Source organism: Pogona vitticeps, chromosome 2 (assembly GCF_051106095.1).
Source record: "Pogona vitticeps strain Pit_001003342236 chromosome 2, PviZW2.1, whole genome shotgun sequence".
Lineage (NCBI taxonomy): Eukaryota > Metazoa > Chordata > Lepidosauria > Squamata > Agamidae > Pogona > Pogona vitticeps.
Window position 1 is genome coordinate 58,156,712 of NC_135784.1, and position 17,538 is coordinate 58,174,249.

At 42.2% G+C, this 17,538-nt stretch overlaps 1 protein-coding gene across 1 annotated transcript in view; it reads right to left on the reverse strand.

The window, feature by feature from the left end:
• The window catches only part of C2H3orf20 (chromosome 2 C3orf20 homolog), a 64,006-nt gene extending 53,207 nt beyond the window's left edge, over window positions 1-10,799 (reverse strand). The window contains exons 1-3 of the mRNA XM_072989502.2: window positions 5,329-10,799; window positions 1,912-2,022; window positions 252-381 (exon numbers count right to left, since the gene is read on the reverse strand). Coding sequence (XP_072845603.2) covers window positions 252-381; window positions 1,912-2,022; window positions 5,329-5,869 — 782 coding nt within the window. The 5' untranslated portion in view covers window positions 5,870-10,799. The remainder of the gene's footprint in view (window positions 1-251; window positions 382-1,911; window positions 2,023-5,328) is intronic.
• Between the last annotated feature and the right edge of the window lie 6,739 nt (window positions 10,800-17,538).

Sequence of the window (17,538 nt, forward strand, 5' to 3'; positions counted from 1 at the left end):
TACACTTTTTACTTTTCCATCCCTGCTTATTCTGATATTTGTCTCCCTGCTCTATCTTGCTCCCTGTGAGGAAGCATAACAATTTCTTGAAACTTCAGCTAGCAGTCCCCCTCCTCACCCTCATCCTCACCCTTATGCTCATCATCTGACCCAGACCTTGAAATGGGGTCCCTCATCAGTTCTAAGTGAAAAGTGACTGTGTTGGGGATTCCCCCACCCTTTGATTCTGGTTGTGTTGGAATCTGTGGTTACCTGAGCTCTTTGACGCCTTGCTGTCTTTGAATGCTAATGAAAAGCAAAGACAAGAAAACGACATTTGCTGCACAAGCTGGGTGGTGGAAGAAATCTGAATTGCTGGAACAGCTGGGGCTGCACCACGCCCTGTTGCAACAAAGGAGAAATGGAGGAAGGGTAGAAGACATTACCTGGAAACTCAAATTGAAAAAATCTATGGGGACTAAGAAATGAATTACCAGAAAAGTGACACAAAAATATATTCACAAATATTAACCACATATTGTTATTACTAGGGGTGTGGGGAAGCCTGCTCTTCATCCAAATACAGGGCATAAAGATGCAGCTGGCCCGCCTTTAGGAAACATTCCCACCCACACCATCCCCAGTTCAAGACATTATTTTGGTTTCTGGATTTCTCTCTCTCTCTTTCTCTTTTAAAAGAAGATTCCTGCAAATGAGGAAGAAAATGGCCATGGCTTAGGGTGGGGTCAAAGGCTACACACATGATTACTGTTTGACATTTTTACTCAAAGCCCATGGAACAGCAAATCTTCCACCATCTCTCTCTCTCTCTCTTTCTCTCTCTCTCTCTCTCACACACACACACACACACACATCTTAATAGTGTAATAATAGTTCAGTAAAGTTTAATAAACCAAACTGAGCGAGAGAATGATGAAAAAGAATATGTCTGCATGTGGGGGGGGGGGAAGGAAGGGGCTGTGACACCTCTTCTTCCTTGTCTTCTCCCTCCAGCTCCACAAAATGGCTGACGGAGCAGCTGCAAGGGAATCTGTATCCTGCACAATGAGCTCATTCAGAACTGTCCTCAATGCCTCAGGAGTTGTAAAGTCCAGGTTGGGGGGGGGGGACATTGTGAACCCTATTGGGGTATTTAGCTGTCATTCGCCTTCTCCTTTGGCGCCAGCAGTTCAGTCTACTGGATTACTTTCAAGTGCCATTTTCCTCAATTTGAGTTACTGACCTTCATTTCAAGCCCAAGAATGCTAACTGGGGCACCAATGATCCATTGTGGTGTTCCTTTGCCCTGTGGATGACCAGATCCTTTCTCCAGCCTGTACTCACTTCAGAACCACACAAATATTCCCGATTTTACCCATTTCTGCACTTTGCTCTGAAGAAAATGCACATCCCTAATTTTTCCCGTGAAGTATTGGGATGAAGATTCGCCTTCAAAGGAATTCTGCCATTAATATACAGTAGCAAAAATGCAATTGCTTAGTGCAATACTGTACGTTGCACTGCAGTATGTCCACTGAATCAGTTGAGATTTGACAAGTTGACTGGGCCTGTGGTAGTTGTCACTTCCTTCACTAAAGTTGCAATGAGAGTAGTCCCATTGACTCAATGGAATTTACCATGGAGTTCTTACTAGATCCCCACTGATGTCATGTTAGCCACCCTTGATGTAAGCAAACAAACAGAATTAGCACAACAGGGGAGGAGGTATGTCTGCTTGCCCCTTGCTATGCTGCTTTTCTGTATACAGGGAGGTAATTTCCCCAGAGAAAAGATGGAACTTCTCCCTGCCCCCTGCGAAACATCTGCCACCTGAAATACAGAGGAGACAAGACTAGTGTAAACAGTAGAAGAAGGTTCCCATGAGAAGATCCTGACATCTAGGACCACTGTTTTTCCTCCCACCCCCCTGACCTTTCCTCCTTGGTCCTTTGCTCATGAGTTCCTTTGCTTCTTCACGGGTCCGAGGGCTTAGCTGTCGACCGCCTTCCAGGAATCGCCTTGCAGTCTCTTCAGCGTTTGGGCCTGGGAAACAGACAGGATGTTTAAAAAGCCACTTTAAACAAAGTTAGATCACTGTTCCGTCGATTCTAACATAGTCGATTCCAATTGACAGGGGCTCCCCAAGGTTTCAGGCAGGTGTTACTCCTCAGTGCTCGCTAGAGATCTCTAGTTTGCCTGAGTGCCTCCCAGCCAAGTATTAAGATCCTGCTCAGTTTCTGAGATCACAAAAGGCTAGAGGACTTCAGGGTGCTCTGTTGGTATCACCAGAAAAGGACAGGAAAATTCCTTCCTAAAATGCGGGAGGGCTGCGGCCAGTCGGCATCTGCAGCCCTGCTTAGCTTCCAAAACAAGGCAAGATGGGTGTGTATGAGGTGGTAACAAAGCTCCTGGCTTGCCTCTCCCTCACTTTATCCTCATGAAAGCTCTGGGAGGTAAAATAGGTGCCTGCCTCAGGTCACTCACTGACTCTCGTGAATCACCAGGGACTAGATCTCCACCTTCCAAGTCCAGACTTCTAACCAGCGCACCTGCTGTCAGACTTGTGTAGGGTCTCTGTCCAGCTTAGAACCCCCAACCTACAAAGCTCTAGATCATACATGGAGAGTTCACATGGTGACCTTATCCCTTCAACACAGAAAAGCCAATAGAGTTCTGTGGGAGACGTGACATAGCAGAAGCAGGCTGGTGACTGTGTCCCCACTCTTGCCCTAGAACCAAATTGCAGCATCTTCTAGAAACAATTAAGGTGCAGTTTATAAACAACAACCCTGTGTGAATTAGTGGCTAGGACAGAAGAAGGACAGAGAAGCTGGTGGCTTCCAGATATCATGAACTTCCATCAAGTCTAGACAGTATTGTGGTCAGGAATTATGGGAAACTAAATTTGAATACTCGGTGTGGTGCAAAGAAACAAAAAGCAAAGTGTGCTGCTTATATTCCACCCCATGGTGCTTAAAGCCCTTTCTGGGCAGTTTACAAGTTAATTATTCAGGTTACACATTGCCCCCCTTCCCCAGCAAGCTGGGTACCAACTCAGAAGGATGGAAGGCTGAGTGAACCTTGAGATGACTACCTGGGATTAAACCCCAAGTTGTGGGCACAATTTTGGCTACAGTACTGCAGTTTAACCACTGTCCCACAAGGTAAGTAGTGGATAGAGTTATAGACTAGGATTCTGGAGACCAGGGTTTGAATCTCCACTTTTAGCCATGGAAACTCACTGGGGCTGTGGAATCGGTAAAACTACTCCTTAAATATCTCACTTACCTGGAAAGCCCTGTTAGGTTGCTATAAATCAGTTCCAACTTGACAGTATGGACCAACAACAATATGAAATCAGAAACATAGATTTTATGGAATGATTATTCAAAAGTAGAACTATGTCAAATATTCAGACGTAAAAATACAAAGTGTTATGATGCCTTAAATACTAATGGATTTCAGAGCAAGTTTTTGTGGATCAAAATCCACTTTGTTGTGTGTCTAAGAAAGTGAATTTTCATTCACAAAAGCTCACACTGGCAAAATCCTGGTGTGTAATTTTGTGTGGTGTAACCTAGATTGGGTGCTGTAACATTTAATTTAAACTAATTAAAAGCTTCCTATGCCCCTCTTTTTGGGTGCTGAGGCTCCCTAGGACTCTCTTTTGCCCTGGGAAAGGAAACCTTGGGATGGGGAAGAGTATTTCATAGTTTAAAAAAATCACCACTGGATCACCATTATTATGATTGGGATGGCTGGCAGAGATCTGGCAGCAATTTTTTTTTACTATTATAAACTCTCTCCCATCATCTGGAGCCTTACAAAGGCTTCCCCAGGGCAACAGGGAGCTCTAGGGAGCCGCAGAACCCCAAAAGAGCAGGACCTGTAGCTTGTAATTGCTTTAAACCACTGGTCCCCAACATTTTCCAAATAGCTGACCAGATGGGGGTGGGGTTTATGTGTGGAGTGTGTGCTTTTTGGTGGTCATGCTTGGGTCACTCTTGTGCGCATGCATAGATGGGCAGGCTGTGCTCACGTGTGGGTGGGGTGCACTTGCGCACACACGCAGATGGGCAGCGCATGCTCATGGATGGGTGGGGTGCACTCACGCGCATGGACAGATGGGTGGAGCACCCCTCCGTGCAGGTGGGTGGGCCGTGAATGCAGGTGTGGTGGATGCATGCGCGGGGGTGGGAGATCTGTCTCTCCGGCCCAGTCCTTCCAAGGCCACAGACCGGTACCAGGCCATAGACCCGGGGTTGGGGACCCCTGCTTTAAATAACACTTCTGGTCCGTGATCCAGGCTATATGCCACACAAAGTTACACAAACAAGATTTTCTCCATTGAAACAAATCTATTCATTTTTTTAAAGTACCATAAGAATTTCTCTGTTGTTTTCCCCCTTTCCCCATTTTTCTTTTAGACAGACGACACTATGTGTTCCCTGAAAATAAATTCTCTGCCAATGTTTAGTGCTCCTGTTGCTGCATCTGTACAACTATAATGGTTTTAGAGTTGTTTTGTTTTTGCTGTTCGTTCATAAACCTTCTTTGCCTTCCCTAAATAATCTTGGCCAATAAGGAGTCACATAGTAAGTGTGATTATGTCAAGATGCCAAGTAGTGGATTGGATTTTAGCTAGATATTGACATTACTAAAAAGGACCACAAAGCCAATTCAGAGTGATGGCTATATTGACTGCACCTTTACTTTATATTGTTGAAATGGGTGTCTGTTTCTACATTTTATATCGTATTGTTACTCCGCCCCTTTGCCTGTCATTCATAGCTGGTTGTTGCAACTGTTGCTCCATAAAAGGATCACTTTTCCCATCTTTTGAACTCTCCCACTGAAACTGCACATAAGGAAAGGAAAGCACATACACCTGAACACATATTCTAACTGAAGGTAACCTAAATCCTTCAAAGGAGAAACTATTGAAATAACACAGGTTGTTCCTTCATGCACAGACAGTGACTAGGGTCAAATTCCACACACAATGGTTGAAATCCAGTAGTAAGTCATAACTAGAGTTGACTCAAGTTGACTCACCAAATCTGCTACTCCAGCTGCAACTTACTACTGGATTCAGTTACTGTCAATGGCGGTGATATACCAACACTCACACAAGTATGCCACAGTAAACATACAGAAAACTCCATATCACCAGAAACTCTGTTTCTCCATAGTTCCAGATTGTATGAAGCACTGTATAGACTTGCATGAACACTGCAAGCGTATGCTGCCTTGTGTTTTACACAACTTCACTTTGGCCAAGGAAGATGAGCTGTTTTGCTTGAACTATTTCCGGAGATGCCTTCACTCCATACGTACAAGCAAGCTCACCTGCAACAGCATCAATCATTATCTTCATCTTCATCTTTAGCAGTTCAGACAAAAGCTGGACAGACCGTTTTTGGAATCTGAGGAGCATCTGTTGATTTTCAAATGAAGGCGACACATAATTAGGCTTTGCTGCAGAGACTGTAGTGGCCACTTTTTGAGTTCTAGAAGTCGCAGCTGAGGAGATTTCAGCCTCGTCAGGAGAAAGGAACTTGACAACAGGACAATATATGCCACTGAAAGATTTCCTTGGTGGTAACACCATGAGTTCGTCCCATGTGAATTCAAAGATGTTCTTGACACCTCGTGGCACATTGAAGCCCATTTTCCGCCACACGAGAAGCATGTGTACCATATCAGCCAAAATCTGTGGTGCCTGGGCTTTCATTTGTTCATAATCAAGGTTTTTCCTTTTTTCAGCCTTGTGGTCAGCCTTTTGCTCAGGCTTCTGTTCACCCTTCTGGTTATCCTTTGGGTCCCCTTTTGGGCTGCTCTTCTGCTCAGCCTTTTGATCACCCTTTGGCTCAACCTTTTGGTCACTCATATCAGCAATGCACCCATCAAATGGGCTATCATTGATGAGTGGAGATCTAAATGAGAAAAATATTGAAAAGAAAGACAGAGAAGGATCAGTGTCACTATTTTTAGCAATGACTGTGTCATTTGACAAGTGATTAATGTATGTATTCAAGTGTAAGAGTTAATACACATATTCATTTATTTATTTCAGTTCTATCAGGCGTTTCCTCCAATGTAGCTCAAGGATGCACTTAAGGGGTTCCCAGGACTTCCTTCTCGGTACTGACCAGACCCAGATGCTTTCCTTCAACAAGAGAAACCCACTTTATATTACTTTCTTGCCTGAAGAAGTGAAGTGTGTATTAAACCCCTGAGCATGTGTACTGATCCTTTTTAAAGCCATGGACATATCACTGTGCTAGGATGGGTTCTGCCCCATTTTACAGTCATCTTTCTCTTCAACACACCCAGCACATCTTTTCTCATAAAAGCTCTTGGCTTTTATGTTGCCTGAGATAAACCAAAATACTCCCAAGAGAAATCACAGACTATAGGCTTTATAGCCCAAATTTCTTTGATCCAGAATCAATAAAACCGTAAGAAGGGATGGACAATTTTGACCATCAAAAAGTATTGTGCTACAACTTCTACCAGCCCTTCTGAGCACAGGATGGCGGCTCTAATCCAAAATATCTGGTCAAAATTTTCCTAACTCTAGGCTCAAAGATATAATTAATCCCCCATCTTTAACAGGCATGCCAAAGGAGCAGTTCTGTGTTACCTGGTCCCCATAGATGCAGAAGCCTGTACTTGGTTATGAATTCTAGTAGCTTCCATTTAAGCACCAAAAACACTTTACTCCTCCATTACTGCAAACCAGTAGAACAAGAAAGAAATGCTCTTGTTCAACTTCTGGGTTCAGCATTTTGTGTAAACACATCTAAATAAGTGAAACTTTGTAAGTGAACAGCCCCAGTTTAAAGACAATTTATGATCTTGGCTTGGCTAGGTCCACTTAATCAGGATCCTGGGTTCAGTTGGAATATTAGTGCTGTCTTTTCCAAATTTGTTTACCTGCTCATGAAAAAGGAAATGTGCAAGGGCTAAGGCATCAGCATGTAACTTGTTCACATCATGTTGCTTAGTTTTTTGTCGCTTGGGAACACTGAGAGTCATCTTTATTGATAGCCAGTGTGGTGTCCGCCCAGGTCATGAATATTAATACTGTTTCAATGTACCAGTGAGAGTGCTGGAGAGGTGGAGACACCAGATATAAGAGTCTCTGCAGGAGGGGGAGTTGAGCAGGGAGGTTTTGGAATTGGGAATTTGGAGTAGAGATGGGGTGGGTAGTTGAGAGTAGTGAGGTAGGATGTTTGGTTAAGAGTTAAAGACCCTGATTGTACCTTCATCACTTGTAATAATAAACAACTTCTATTTGATTCTATTTAAAATGACCCATGGCCTGGACCTCTATTATTAATGATACATAATGTTGATGTGGTCAACTGGTTGCAGTGACAAGACACGTAGCTTGTGCCCTTGGATTGGTGAAACAACCAAGGGACAGGAGAGAAAGTGATAGCTATAATTGGCATCAATGGAAATTGTTGTTGTTGAGTCATTAAGTCGTGTCTGACTCTTCATGACCCCATGGACCAGAGCACACCAGGCTCTCCTGTCTTCCACTGCCTCCCAGAGTTTGGTCAGATTCACATTCATAGCTTCGATGACATTGTACAACCATCTTGTCCTGTGATGTCCTGTTGTCCTCTTGCCCTCACACTTTCCCAACATTTGTTTGTTTGTTTGTTTGTTTGTTTGTTTGTTTGTTTGTTTGTTTGTTTGTTTGTTTGGCTTCTACCCCGTCCCTCTAGACAGAGTCTACTTGGGGTGACTTACAGTTATAAAACATCATAAATATAACCATATAAAATCATCATTATAAGCATCAAATATATCACATGATTCAATCAATAAATTTAAAGGTTCAAGATGGAGGAAAAGGGGAACTAAAGAGAAAAGAGAATCAGGTGTTGACTGGAAGGAAGGCCTAAAGAGCCGAGTCTTTAAATGACTCTTTAAAACACCCAGCGAGGGTGCCAGGGTAATTACTGGCGGCAAGATGTTCCATAGTCAAGGGGCCATTGCCGAGAAGGCCTGGTTTCTTGTTCTTTCTTTCTGGGCCTCTCTCAGTGTTAGGCCCCTCAGCCATCTTTCCTGGCTAAAACTCGGGTAGATCTTGGTGGGAGAAGGCGTTCCGTCATGTATTGAGGTCCTTTGTGGCAGCTGCCCCCAAACTATGGACCGCCATCCTGAGGGAGATTCGTCTGGTGCCGACGTTGATGACATTTCAGTACCAGGTCAAAACCTTCCTGTTCCAGTTTTTTTATTGAAAAAAATATCAACTGTGGGTCCTGATGACTGTATTTTAATGGTAATGTAATTGTTTTATCTTTATATCTTTTATTGTATTTAAATTGTTGTAAGCCTTTGGGTAGTGTGGGCAGCAAATAAGATCAGGGACTTTTCCAGGGAGTCTTCTCTTCTCATGAGATGGCCAAAGTATTGGAGCCTCAGCTTGAAGATCTGTCCTTTCAGTGAGCACTCAGGGTTGATTTCCTTCAAAATGGATAGGTTTGTTCTCCTTGCAGTCCAGGGGACTCTCAAGAGTCTCCTCCAGCAGCACAATTCTAAAGCATCAATTCTTCGGTGATCAGCTTTCTTTATGGTCCAGCTCTCACTTCCGTACATTGCTACTGGAAAAACCATAGCTTTGACTATGCGGACCTTTGTTGGCAAGGTGATGTCTCTGCTTTCTAAGATGCTGTCGAGGTTTGTCATCACTTTCTTCCCAAGAAGCAGGCTTCTTTTAATTTTGTGGCTGCTGTCACCATCTGCAGTGATCATGGAGCCCAAGAAGGTAACATCTGTCACTGCCTCCATATCTTCCCCTTCAATTTGCCAGGAGGTGATGGGACCAGTGGCCATGATCTTAGTTTTTTTTTATGTTAAGCTTCAGACCAGTTTTTGCTCTCTCCTCTTTCACCCTCCTTACAAGGTTCTTTAGTTCCTCATCACTTTCTGCCATCAGAGTGGTATCATCTGCATATCGGAGGTTGTTGATATTTCTTCCGACAATCTTAATCCCATTTGGGATTCATCCAATCCAGCCTTTTGCATGATGTATTCTGCATCTAAGTTGAATAAGCAGAGGGACAATATACAGCCTTGTCGTACTCCTTTCCCAATTTTGAACCAATCATTTGTTCCATATCCAGTTGTAACTGTTGCTTCCTGTCCCACATATAGGTTTTTCAGAAGACAGATAAGGTGGTCAGGCACTCCCATTTCTTTAAGGACTTGCCATAGTTTGCTGTGGTCCACACAGTCAAGGGCTTTTGTGTAGTCAATGAAGCAGAAGTAGATGTTTTTCTGGAACTCTTTGGCTTTCTCCCTAATCCTGCACATGTTAGCAATTTTGTCTCTAGTTCCTCTATCCCTTCAAAATCCAGCTTGTACTTCTGGGAGTACTCGGTCCTGCTGAAGCCTAGCTTATATAGAAATGAAGACAACTTTACTGGACCAACTAACACCTGAAAGCTCTGGGTCTGCACTAAGGCAGCAGGTATATAAGTGCACAGCTCCAAATTGTGTTTTGAAGACTGCAACATGAAATGGACCATCTGAGAAGAAGAAAGAATTGAGGAAAAGCAAGAAGTGCATGCAGGAAAAAAAAAAACAAGAAAGCATGCTGCTTATATACTGCCCTATAATGCTTAAAGCACTCTCTAGACAGTTTACAGTTTAATTATGCAGGCTACGCATTGCCCCTCAGTGAGCAGGGTACTCAGTTTACTGACCTTGGAAGGATGGAAAGCTGAGTGAACCTCAAACCATCTATGTGGGATTGAACCTGCTCATGAGCAGTTTTGGCTGCAGTGCTACAGTTTAACCTGTAGGCTCTTAATCGCCAACGCTGAAGCTCATTATCTACTTCCTTAAAGTTTCGTGAAGAGATACTTATAGATTGTGAGACCACTAACACGGAGCCAGGACTCATGAGTTTCAAGCCTATTTAGTGCAGCTTCTGAGGTCCTTTGAAGTTCATTTTAGAAGAAATTGATTGCCCCCCTGGCCTAGAGAGAGAAACAAACTTCATAGGCTTTAAGCATAAGATGTGAATTGAATGATCATATATAATTGAAAAGACCATGAAAATGAAAACACACATTTAGAGAGCATTAAACCTTCCCAGCACAAACATCCTTACTTGTTTTTTATTGTCCCTGCAGTCACCAATGAATGAGAAGTCCAGAAAGAGTCATAGGCATTTCAAGTGTGACAGATAAATTACTTTTGATTTAATTAGAAAAAGCAACTGAAGCAATTTCTTAATTACAAAGTAAACTTCCAACTGGAACTAATAAACTGTCAGTCTAAGTTTTATGTAAGTTCAGCGTTCTATGGCAGGCTAGAGGCTGGTACCCCCCCCCCCCTACAGAGGAATGGCTAATTAAGGAGTGGTTACTCACCCAAGGCAGCTTTGTAGAGGATTTTTTTTTGATTCAAGTAAGGCTGTCTGTTTGTGTTTTGTTTTTTAAAAACATCCTTGTTTCAATAAGTTTGAAAGTTTCTCTAGAGTAACTGAAGCCAGACACCCAAACTGTGGCAGAGTTCAGAATCTTGAGAATCGCTTAGCTTGCGTTAACTTTCTAAAGCATCAAAATGAAATAACCTGCTTTGCACAATGCCACGTGCAAGGAATTCAAGTGTCCCTCACCATTCTGAACAGAAGAATTATTTAAATAACACACTTAGATACAGAAATGCTGGAGGCTAGAAACAGGAATGTCCTAGTCTAGACAACACTGCCCTTCGGAAATGGCTTCACATCTTGAGGCAGAAATGTAAACGTGTCACAAAGCTTGCAGGTCATTGCAACTGCTCCTTCAATGTTTATGTCTTTTCTCCCATGCAGTTTTTTTTTTTTTTTGCACAGGATTCCTGTTTGAATCCTCTTCAAACTCTTCTGCTAAACACTAGCTTCGCCTTCAGCCAAGTCCATGATTTACTGCTTCTCAGCTCTAGCTTCCTTTTAACTATAGCTCTTCCACGTAGCACCATGTGCTCCGAGCAGAACACATGATTACAATATTAAGAAGAGCCAAAATACATTCAAACAAAACTTTATCTATACCTCCTGGTAGTAGAAGCAAGAGATGTGTTCCACACTGAGGAGGGGGCAAGCCAAGCCCTTCTTGTGCATAAGACGTCCTAGGTTGGGGGGGGGTTATCCTTGGCATAAAGGTATGAAGTGTCATACCACTAAACTCCTTCCATGATATAAGGTGGTGCAGGAAGTCTGGAAACCTATTTTAAAAATGTACAAAGCAAGATAAAGTGAAGTTTCCTTGATATCAGGGAAATTCTGTTATGATAGTTCAAAACCCAATACTTAAAGGGGAACACGTTTTCCATCTTGAAGGGCCCTTCCTGGAGAATAAGAGTAAAAGGGTGCTAACTCTACACATGTCCTCTTGGTAGGCTTCCCCCAGGCATCTGATTGAGTGCCATGAAGCAGGATGCTGGACTAGACAGGCCTTTGGTCTGATGTAACATGACTTGTCTTGTATATTTTGGTAATGGAAATGGAATATTTCCTCATAGCTCTATGAGGAAAAAGTCCTGGTTTCTATACCCAACTTGAAAATATTATACAAGAATGAAACAGAGGAAAGGTTATCATATGCTTTTATGTGCACATATGTTAGATGAAACAGAATAAATATGGAATTAGCCTCTGTGAGGAAGCAGAAATCTCCTTTAATCCCCTTTCAATCTCCAAAGGTTAAAGATATGAACATTTTAATTATTATTTTTTTCACTCTCACCCCTTCTCCACAAAGATCAGGATGTCAGGAATTGCTCTGAACTGCATTTTCTCCTCACAGCAAACCAAAAGGGTCAAAGAAAGGGTCCAGTAAGCTTAATGCCAGAGTGGAGATTTGAACCCAAGTTCTCTCAAATCTTTTGCAATATGCCAACTCTTTCAGTCCCAAACTCCTATCTTACATTTACATCTCTTCTATCATAACATCCACTTATTTCATCTTTTATTCAGGTGCGGTACAAACCAGCCATTTCCACCATTTCATGTGCATGTTTCGCAGGTGTTCTAACATTATTTTATATATTCCCCTTTGGAAGAAAACTCATTATCGGTTATTTTCATATAATTTGAGAATAAAGGATAGCAGACAAACAGCTGCACAAAATTTATGGGGCTACCTTGGGTCATGATTTGTTAAAAAAAACACACCCTGCATTGTTAACAGCTGCTAGGAGATGGCAACAACAACCAGCAAAGGGGGGGGGGCTGGAATAAAAGTTTGAGCAACTTATGAAAAGAGGCTGAAGTCAAAGGCAACCAGCTCATCTTCTAGTCAACGGGTAGGAAACCTGTCATCCTCCAGATGTTGCTGGACTGCAGTCCACATCCCCCCTGAGCACTGGTCATGTTTGTTGAAGTTGTTGGGAGCTGACGTCTGCAGGTCTTGGAAGGCCACTGGTTCCTACTAACCCCCCCCCCCCCATCTTCTACTCAATGGGCAGCACTGTACAAACATCAGGAACAATAATATGCACCTATGGAGTGACTTGACCTGGCTAGATAGCTTATTGGTTTAGGTATCTGGCTGCAGGACAGGAGGTTGGGAGTTTGATTCTGCCTCCTGAGAGTAGAGCCAGCCTGCGTGGCCTTGGGCAACTTGCCCAATCCCAGGATGCCCCCAGAAGAAGGGAAAGGTAAACCACTTCTGAATGGTCTCTGCCTGGAAAACCTTGGAAAAGATTGCCATAACTGGGAACTGATGCTTATTATTGGGTGACTTGATACAGATAAAGATTTTGGCAAACTTTAACTGATGCATGAAGTGACCTTTTAATATTATGAATGGAGCCTACAAAGAAAATCATGCTTGTGCATCTTTTCAGAAAACACAGAAGTTCATAAACCGGAAATCTTATTCTTTCCTCCCTCTTTCAAGATGCTGTCAATAGTAATTCCTCCCTTCCTTTTCAATCCGTGTTTCAAGAAGATATTCTACAGGAGTGGTGGTGAACCTTTGGCACTCCAGATGTTTTGGACTACAACTGCCACAGTCCTTTATCATTGGCAATACAGGCTGGAGCTTCTGGGAGCTGTAGTTCAACACATCTGGAGTGTCACCGTTTCCCACCCTAGTCCTATGGGGTAGAATTTAACTCTTATTCTCTGTCTTGAGAATAACAACACTGCCTGGTTCTGGAAGGGATGCCCATCACTACAGAAGACTGCATCCTCTCCTTTATTAGAAAGCCTCATAGCACAATGGTTAAACTGCAGTAAAAATATTTGCTCACAACCTGCGTTTGATCCCAACGGATTCAGGTAGCCAGCTCAAGATTGACTCAGTCTTCCATCCTTCTGAGGTCAGTAAATTAAGTACCCAGCTTCGGGGTGCAGATGTAGCCAATATGAAGGAAATATGTAGGCAATATGTAGCCTATATGATTGAATTGAGACGGCTTTAAGCACTATGGATCATAAGCGTCACACTTTGCTTTTGCTTTCATAGAATCATAGAATAGTGAAGTTGGAAGGGGTGTATATGACCATCAAGTCCACTCCCCGACTGATGCAAGAATGCAAATCAAAGGATATCTGCCAGGTGGCCGTCTAAATTTCTCTGGAGTGCCTTGTGTTTGAGCACTCACCTCCTCTCGAATTGGTTCTACTGTCATACTGCTCTATCAGTTAGGAATTTCCCCTCAATATTCAATAGAAATCTAGCTTCCCGTTACTTGAGCCCACTGATGCATATCCGGCACTCTGGGAAGATTAAGATCCTGACCCTCCTCTGTATGACAGCTTTTCAAGTATTTGAAAAGTGTTATATCTCCCCTCAGTCTTTTTTTCAAGGCTAAACATGCCCAGTTCTTTCAAGTCTTTCTTCATAGAGTTTGGTTTCCAGTTCCCCTGATAATTCTTGTTGCCGTCCTCTAAACTTGTTCTAATTTGTCCGCATCCTTCTTGAAGTGTGGTGTCCAGAACTGGATACAATACTCAATCTGAGGCCTAACCAGTGCTGAATAGAGGGGAAGTATTGCTTTGCTTCATTAATGGCTACCTAATAAAAATGAAGAAGCAGTACGTCATATGCCAAAGATCTTCGGTTGAGTCCATGGTATCTCCAGGTAGAACTGCAGAAACTTGCCTAATCCCCGGGAGAGCTTCTGCCAGTCTGTGTTATGTGGACCACCTTGACTTAGGTGTACCAATGGTTTGATAAGCAAAGTTTTCTATGTCCCTAGTATAATTTACTGCATTCAAGCACAATGAACAACCATGTAAGAATACAGTTCAATTTCATTTTCTGTTGTTATTGTCCAAACATTATTGCTTATTGTTCTTCAACCTTATACATACCCAGTCAATTCAATACTTAAATAGCGTGGCTGGGTATAGTGCACAGAGACCTGCATGAGGGCCAGGGAGACTCAGGTTCCAAGTTCCACTCTGCTCTTAAGATCAGATCTTGGGGCTTGTCACTATCAGACTGCTTAACTTACCTTGCAGATTTACCCCAGGGTACGAGAACATCTTTGGATGAGTTATCTCCTTGAGATCACCTCCACTGACAAGCAAAAGTGATGGAAGTTGCCAAGATAAGAATCAGAACCACTTCTACATAAGGACTACTCCCCTCCATACCCAGTAAGCAGAAATCCCGCGTGCTGAAAAGCAGTCTACCTACACTGTAGAAAATAATTGTTTTGAGTTGTTCCTCTAGCTAGAAAGCAGCACAGATGCCGCCTATTTAGATACAGACATACAGTGTACACTCTACATGCAAGTTTTATACACTTAGTCTGCGTTGGAGTGAGAGTGGGTTTTGTTTTTGTTGTTCTAATTGATAATATATAATTATGTCATCAAGAATCCAGACTAAATGGTACCATTCTTTGGAAAAGCCTTTGGATTACTTACTTTCCTGTGGATGATGTCTCTGAAGCTACAGCATCGGCAAGTGGAAGATGGGGCAATGCAGCACATTCTATACAACACTGACTGTTCCTGTGTCACAATAGGAGAGAACCTTCTAATGTAATCCCCATAGTGAAGGACTGTATTGACCTGGAGGCTCCTTTTGGCTTCTTAAGTGCATTTTACTGTTGAAATTTGGAAAAATAAGCTTGAGAAGCTCCCTCCGCTCCTTCTGGAACACATAGCAGTTCCCCAAGTGCTATCAAGTGACAGTGGGAAACAGAGACCACCGTTAACATGTACAGCAACATCATGGGATGCAGAGGGACCATCACTGGTTAGTAATGCACGTATTTTGCAAACACAAGGCTGTTTCCTGAGGTCCTCAAGAACTGCTGTGGGTTAACATAGACAATATTGAGCTAGGCAGAGTACAGGTCTGGTGTGGTTTACCGTAATTTGTTCCAAATGGTAAGTGAAAAGTGCTGCAGAGTTCAGCCATAGACCATATCCTTTGCTTGTAGAAGGCCCTTATTCAGCATTTCTAGAAAGGTTGTGGAAGACTGAGGTTTCAAACATTGGAGAAACACTGCTGCCGAATGGTCTAGCCCAACAGGGGCGCTCCCTTCTGCCAAGCGTCTGCCACTACCAGCTAAAGCTCACCACAGCCCTGCAAGAAGGAAAGTGTGTTCTGACAATAGCACTGGACATGCAACTGAATTCCTTGGCAGTGTCAATTTAATAATGCTGGATCCTTGCCTACTTACATTATGCCTAGTTTAATTTTTAAAGCCGTAAGCCTGGAGATCTAGGCTGAATGATATAAAGATAGCAGAAAATTAAGCCAGCAACGCCAGGAGTTCAGCAATTCTCCCTGTGTTGCTTTCCGCCACCACTATTAATAGGCAAGTGATGGGCAGGTGCAAGGACAGTACGTACCATATAATCCCATGCAGATATACTACGAAGTGCCTTTTTGGGGGAGAGGGAAAAGTGTGGCCAGCTGTGACACACACACACACCCAATGATTTTCCTGTGAGTTAAGAGCTTCCCTACTTCTGCTCCATAAGATTCTATTAAAAATGAACTACTCCGAGATGATACAAATCAGAGTATATACACAGTGTTAGCGGATGTGTTCTCTCTCAGCCCAAACATTTTAAAACAATAGACAAGCCAATTCCATTTAAATGTTCCATCAACCAGTTGCTCTGAAAGAAATTCAGCTGTGGAAATGAGGGGCTAGGAAAAGCTGCCCCACTTACTGCGTACTAATTTAAATCATCTGCTGCCATCTACTGGACAGTAACCTTGGTACATTTCGAAACTAGAAGGGATCAGGTGTAAAGGTTACCTTTGGCTGGCTTTAGTTCATCAACAGAATTGTCCTTCCCTCATTTTCCCAAAATCCAGCACACTGAAAGTTGGTCCTGTCAAAATGTTTTACTCAATACTTCTTGAAGTATTGAATAATTGTAGTTGTAGTTTCCGATTTGCTTTAGGTTCCAATTTGCTGTAGTAATCAATCAAGGAAGAAATACTTGTTTTTAATGCTACCCTATCAAAGTCATTTGCAAGCTTATGAATTCCCATACTCTTTCATTATTTGCCTCAGAGACACACTTGAGAAAATGTATTGACTTTACCAGCAGAGGCCCTAAAAAGAATATTTTTTAACAGTAATGTTCTATAGCTAGAAAACACAATTTTATTTTCTAGTAAGTCATCTGCAATGATCATGGTGTATCAGCAGAACAATGTGTTTATATACTCCTGATGAATTACGTTAGCTCGAACAACAAAATCCCAAAGGAAAGATATTTGTAGCGTCCCACCTGTTTTGTTTAACTAAAATAACTCAATGTAAGTACACAAGCATTAAACAACGCAAGATTAGATAGTTGAGAACATTCCAAATTATTCTATTCAGATTAAAATCACTGTTTGTTACTGCTACTCCACATGAATAATTTACTTCATTACTGGCAGAAATTGATAATCAACGCAAAGTGGAAAGTATCATTTAACATAATTCAGTTTATAGTACTGAAATGCCTTATGAATAACCAATGCTGACTAAAGAAATTGAACAGTTTAGTTTCAAAGGTAACAGAATCATAGATTCATGGAATTAGAAGAGTCCACCTCCCTGCAGAAACTAAAAGCAGATCTGCAGACAGTTGTCCAATTTTCACTTGAATGCCTCCAGCGTTTGAGCACTCACTTCTTGCGGTATTAGTTTGTTTGTGGTATTTATACCCCTCCTATCTAGTCGAATTCCTGTCGTACTGCTCTAACAGGAATTTTTCCTGATGTTAAACTGAAATCTAGGTTCCTGTAACTTGAGCACATTATTTCCTTGTCCTGCACTCTGGTATGATTGAGAACAGATCCTATCCTCTGCATGGCAACCTTTTAAGTATTATAACTCACACAACAAGACACTACTTCTAAATTTCTTTTCGACCGAAGAGATAAGCTTGTCCAATAGACAAAAACATAAAAATATGATCCAAGAAACTGGAAAACTAATTTTGTATTCTCAAGGACAATTTGGACAAAATTAATCTAAAACATTTAAACAACTAAAAAATAATCAATTTTCACCCTTAATTATGTTCAGACCTGTGCAAACTTGTGGACTGAAATATCTAAAAATCTCCAGGCA